Source organism: Festucalex cinctus, chromosome 1, assembly GCF_051991245.1.
Source record: "Festucalex cinctus isolate MCC-2025b chromosome 1, RoL_Fcin_1.0, whole genome shotgun sequence".
Lineage (NCBI taxonomy): Eukaryota > Metazoa > Chordata > Actinopteri > Syngnathiformes > Syngnathidae > Festucalex > Festucalex cinctus.
In genome coordinates, this window is record NC_135411.1 from 23,795,815 (window position 1) to 23,801,814 (window position 6,000).

A 6,000-nucleotide genomic window follows, 5' to 3' on the forward strand; every position below is an offset into this window, starting at 1 on the left:
AGTCAAGTTTGTTCCACGCCTCTCGATGTTATTCGAACAAAGAGTTAAAATCTTATTTGTGTCTGCGCTTTTGGGATCCAACCTCAGAACATAACAAATTTGATATGAAAAGATGTGAGTGAATCAACGAAACATTGCACTTTAAAACGTATCAAGATATGTATCAAATCGTCCTTAATTGGAGAGATATATCTTGAAGTACTAGCAACTTCATTCTAATATATGTAAAACAAAAAATTAATTGCACCTGATCATACCCTCTTGAACTGAGCCGTACCATATTGAATCGAATCGTAATCCCATTGAGTCGAACCAAATTGAATCATTCCACTTTCAAATCGAATCGTCCTTGAATCATTTCGCACCCCACGAGTCAAATTGTCTTTTATGGAGACATGCACACACCGAATGTCTGACACTTTCATTCTCTTGATTCAGAGTTGACTTGGCTAGCGTATATAAACCGTATTTGGTGAGACCGTTGGTGAGACCTCCAATTGGTCAATATTCGGTTTTGGCTGTACACTTTATGTGTCAGTAAGAGCCACTAAGACGTTGGTCATTGTGCTAAGCTAATCTAGCCAGCTTTACATTCCGATTGAGGTTAACACTGAAAGCTCAGCTAGTACGCAGCCATGAAGTAAAACATACAACAAAGAGCAAAGATCAATGAGATTCATGTTCTACTCCCCTCAGAAGACAAGAAACATTTGAAATAATAGCAGCAGATTTGTGTGGTTTATTTATTACTACAAGACAAAGCCTCACTGGGCTTTAATCACTGTGTGTTGCCACAACACGCCTCTTTGTCTCTTGTTTCACCTCACTCCTGTGGCTTTGCGTTTTTTTCTTTTGCTTCTGCTCATTGATAACATCACACACCCACACCAGCACACAAACTTAGTATGTGTTCCTAGCCTTCACACCAGAATCATTTCCTGTCACTGTGCTGTATTTATAGGCTCATCTATCAGCTAGCCGCAGGAATACTTGACGTTATTCTCTGGACCAAGACCACCAAACTGCCCCCAAGCCATACATTAGGCTGGAATGAGTGTCTGTGGGCGTGCATGCACAATGCATGGGCACCAACCTCAGACTGACTATGTATTGCACATATACAGCCGCACCTTGCTCCAAGTGCGGGGAGCTCCTGCGCTATTAGTGTTACTGTGTGGGGGGGTTGAATGAGCAAGAGCTGAACTAAGAACAGAAGGGAAAACAATCCAAGAGAGAGATAAAGCAAAGTAGGGCACATATGAGAGAAGGAGATTAGAGAAAAGAAAAAAAAAATCAAGTGGATGCTTGTGCTTTTTGGTGCCTCTCTTTTTTTTACTGCTCTCTGATGACAACAGCGATCTATAGCCTCTTCTGTTCAAGGTCATGGTTGTTACACGGGAGCGCCACCATCGTGGGCGCACAAAGGCACATTCACAGTGAGGTATGGCTCTGCCGATAACTACTAGCAACCCTTATAGATTAAAGCAATTAAAGCAGAGGAGACCTTTGACCCCGCATTATACCACAGTCAGGATCTTGTGCGAATCATTAAGATGGTGTACGTGCTTGTGTGTCAGTAGAGGGCATGTTTTACATATGCTTGTCTCTGCAATAACGGCTCACGTTAACCTTACAAAGCAATAGCAGCCATAACCACCCCCCCCCCCCCCACCTCCACCACCACCTCTCCCCAGCACGTCCATCTAAGAGCAATGGAATGAAAAACCTTGCCAATTGTACTTACTAGAAGTGCACTGTATATGCAGTATAGATTTGGACTCTACTTACCAGTAGTGGCAATAAGGCTTGTTGATTGATGTCATTGTACCTGCCTCAGTGTGAAAATGGTTTCAAGCACTTCTACATCTACTACCTCCCTCGTTTCTCAGCTGCTTGAGAACTGCCGGGGGTCACCACCAGCTATGGGTTGTGCCTGGCTAACTAACATGGCTAGCTAACTGTCTTGGAGTTTCTAAGTCACTAATCCTTACCTCCATGGCAGCGAATAAGCTACAGACCTACTCCTAACAAGTATCGCTATCATTAAACAAGGGCAAAGAATAGTTAATCAGGTGACACATTAAACAAAAGTGAGAGCAGGAGAAGATGGAGAAGCTATGCTAGCCACTATGCTAACGTAAAATGTAGATTAGTGAAAGGAGGTGGTACAGTTCACTTTTAACAGAAGTCTGGCTGAAACAGGACTAATTAACTTAACTATGGCCAGGAAATGAGCAGTTAAATTAGTATGTGTTTGTAGAGAAAATAGCACAGCAGTTACACAGCAAGCATACATGTTTGAAAATTGAAAATGAATAAGTACGTTACCGCATACGTCAGTCAGGAGGAGCAGCCTCTAATGTCAACAATATATTAATATTGGAGGTGGGACTTTATCGTGTTAAATGTGAATAGTCACTCGCAAAGTGGATTGCTCTGGACTGTAGATGTAGATCATTATTACAAAAAAAATGTCTTAAAATGGCAACTTTTGGTCTGGTGAGTTCTAGCCAAGGACATTTTCTATTTATTTTCTACTGGTATGTATTGCAAGAGATTGATTGCATTTTTCCAAATTTAAAAACATTCACATTTGTGTCTATTGTTTTATTCAGTCATCTACTAAAATATATTTAAATTAAAAATTGTTTGCTTTTCAGGAAAAATAATATTATATGATTACAATCTCATTAATCAAGATTAATTAATTATGAACCCTGCAATTAATTATATTTTTTGTTTATCAAGTCCCAGCCTTAAATTATTATAAATTAGAAAATTACGGTACATTTTGGTTTTTCTGTTTTATCACTGTAGTTTCGCTAATGGACTAATGCATTCAGAAACACCTCCATTACATTACCGTGAAGGATTCAATTTCAACTTTGATATTAGACTATCATACCCTACGTATAGTGGTTACCAAACCTCCAAAATAAACCACGGGTATTTTTTTCACCACACTTAATAAATTAAAAACGCTCTTCTTACACTCTGTACTCACAGATTTACTGATTATTTAAATGCTATCACCTAATTAGCATGACTTGAAAGAAAGCTCCAGTCGTGTTTTCTAGGATTGAGGGGGCTGTGCATTACAAACACAAAAATAGAAAACAGCGGAGAGGCAAGAAGGTGAAATGGAGAAAACAGACTCTAAAAAAGATAGAGCCACACACAGAGTGCAGACCCGGGGGCACCCATCCTAATGTTACATCAGTTTGCCCTCAGGGTTCCCACAATACTGAATGAGTGCGTGGGGCTCCCTCTGCTGGTGCCCAATCATCTCCTCCTAATCCCCTTCCTCTCTTTACTGCTTCTGACAAAGACTTTAAAAAGCCACTTGTGAAAAAAGTCATTTCCACTATAGATCATGTTCCCCTGTCTGCAGTTAGCACCAATTTCAAGCAATCTGATCAATTCCCCCTGTAGCACTTTGTTCCGCTTGTCCACCCTCACTCGCGTTTTTCTTGTAAATGCCAACAATTTCCGTACAAGATCACATAGTAAACAAAGCTTGTTGACACTGAAACATGATTTTCGCTTACAATATCAGCTCCGTCCAAAGGGCCTTTGCGCTTTAATTGGTCCTGAATGGGGAACTGTAAATTTTTATGACAGCCTCAGCCCTGTGGGTGGACAATGTGCATGGTCATACACACACAAGCATACACACACTATGAAGTCAAACAATCGCTATGGGCAGCAGAAGGTTGCTAAAAATGACTTCAATGGAGTCCATGGTTAACCTTATATACACGCATATGTGAGCCACAACATTATGTAAATAATTTCATATCCACAACCAAAATTGGGTACAAAAATAAACTCTTCATCCAAATTGTTAGTGCCCTTTACATTGGGCAGGTGTACCTAATGAGGTGTTTACCATACAGAAGTTGCGCTTAAGTTGCAAATTGTGCCAGTATGTGTGAAACAGCAGGATGCCAAAAGAGAGAACAAAAGTCCGTCAGCGTTCATATCAATTAAAAGCGTGAGCTGGCCGCAAACGCTACAGCTCATTTATCTAAATCAACAGGAGTTTCAATTCATCATCCTTCATTCCGCATTCACCTCAATGAATATTTCATCACATGCATTCTGCATTGTCTCCTCCTGTTTAAACACTCCTCGCTGACTGCCTCTCCTCATCCTCACCGCTCGTCTATCCTCCCGAGCCAGGGAGAACTCCTCCGGGCGGTGACATACATTCAGCGTTGTACCTATACGCGGGCGCTTACACACTCAAAATTGGAGGTCTCATGCATGCCGGCTGAGGTGTGGCCTGCTTGTTGTGGATGCTTGAAGTGATTCATTGTGTGAGACCTGAGCATCACGTGGATTTGAAAACTGTTTAAAGGCCAACCCGTGAAATTCTAACAAACATTTGGTACGTTATAAGACTTTTGGTTCCGTTTAGAACATTGAATTATTTTTAATAATTGTGTTTATTGTGTGCAACTGAATAATCATCAGACTTGAAACAATTGACATAAAATGGAGTGCACTACCAGCAGAGGCACTGTTGATTTAGTCTAATTCATTTGTCTAATTGGCAGGCTAAAAGAACAAATATATGCAAGCACAACATGTTAGCAAATGTATTACTTTGCCTAATCTCAAATAATTGACTTTTCCCATAATAAGATCACAAGTCAACTCATGCATTTGCTCCAGATCATCTTTCTTGTCGTCTAATTTGTAAACTTGTGCAGTTGGCCAAATCACACAATGCACCACTGACACTTCCTGACAGCATCATTTCTTCTCCTCGCCAATAAGTTGCTTAATAAAGTGCTCATCATGAATCTCCCCGCCTGCGATGACTTCTTTTCCCTCCTGCAAGTTGCCAGTAAACAAGCCATCTTGCATGTTTCAGTCCGAGAAGCAGTCAGGAGTAGTTTGCCACTAAATGTATTGGCCGAACATCGATGTTAATATAATAACAGAGGGAGGCTGTGACAAATGTAATGCAATTGCTGCCTCTCATTTGCTGACTGAGTTAGATGGCTCGAGTCCACAGACGAAAAGACATCATCATCCCTCAGCGTGTTTTAATGAACGTGCCTGGATGAGATTAGTGTTGTTTGGGGGGGGGTTCATTGTTACAAGTTCGCCCACTTTGGTGTTTCTCGCTCAGGTCAGCCTTCTATCGTCACATCATGTCATGCAAATTTAATGTCAAAATCCCGAAAAAAAAGAAGAAGAAAAAAAGAGAGAGAAACGTGACACACGCTTCCTCTCCTCCATCCCCTCGCTCTTTTTGTGGCTCTTTATGCACGATTCGTAATCGAGCGGGGCACTTCATCGGGAAGCTCTAGCGCTTCTCACCCGGCATTGGGCGCTCCAGATGGGGCTCCCTTCCACCGCATCACCGCCCCCCTCCCTCCGAGAACCAAGTAGCCCGCGCACACCCACCTACCTACCTTCATTATCCGGATAATTCCTTAAGGCTCCACACGGCGACAACGCGTGAAAAAGCACAGAGGAGGTGAGCAGGAAAAGGGAAGGATAGATCCACAATAAGCGCGGAGTCGGGGCCATTTTTCAGGCTGCGCTTCGCCCTCGATGCATCCCTGTTGGCGGCGTGGAGAGTGTGCGCGAGTCGGGGAGATGAAGAGCGAGAGAGAGAGAGCGCAGAGTGGAGGGGGAAGAGAGGGAGAGAGAGGAGGTGGGGACGACGGGAAAGAGGGTCGCTAGTCAGCCAAATGCTGTCAATCAGGCCCCCACGGCTGTTTGAGAGACTGTGGACGCCTGCGCGCAATGCTCCAAATTAGAGAAACTTGTTTGTTTGAAGTAGTAACGGAGTAAAAATACTTCCTTACAGTTGTTACATTTTTCCAGTAACCATTGGAGTATTTTTCTAACGACGTTTAATCATTCAGTGACCATACTCAAAATTTATCATTTGTAACTGTATTTGTCCCAAACTATCATTCCACATTGAAATGAATGGACATGTCATAAATCTGTTTCAGCCCATAAAACACCAACAGAAGT

General features: G+C 42.1%; 1 protein-coding gene across 2 annotated transcripts in view; it reads right to left on the reverse strand.

The window, feature by feature from the left end:
• LOC144020576 (ephrin type-A receptor 3-like) overlaps positions 1–5,605 on the reverse strand; it is a 141,455-nt gene extending 135,850 nt beyond the window's left edge. For both annotated transcript variants that reach the window (XM_077524206.1, XM_077524197.1), the window contains exon 1: positions 5,427–5,605. In XM_077524206.1, the coding sequence (XP_077380332.1) occupies positions 5,427–5,544 (118 nt within the window). In that variant the 5' untranslated portion in view covers positions 5,545–5,605. The remainder of the gene's footprint in view (positions 1–5,426) is intronic.
• Positions 5,606–6,000: the final 395 nt, after the last annotated feature.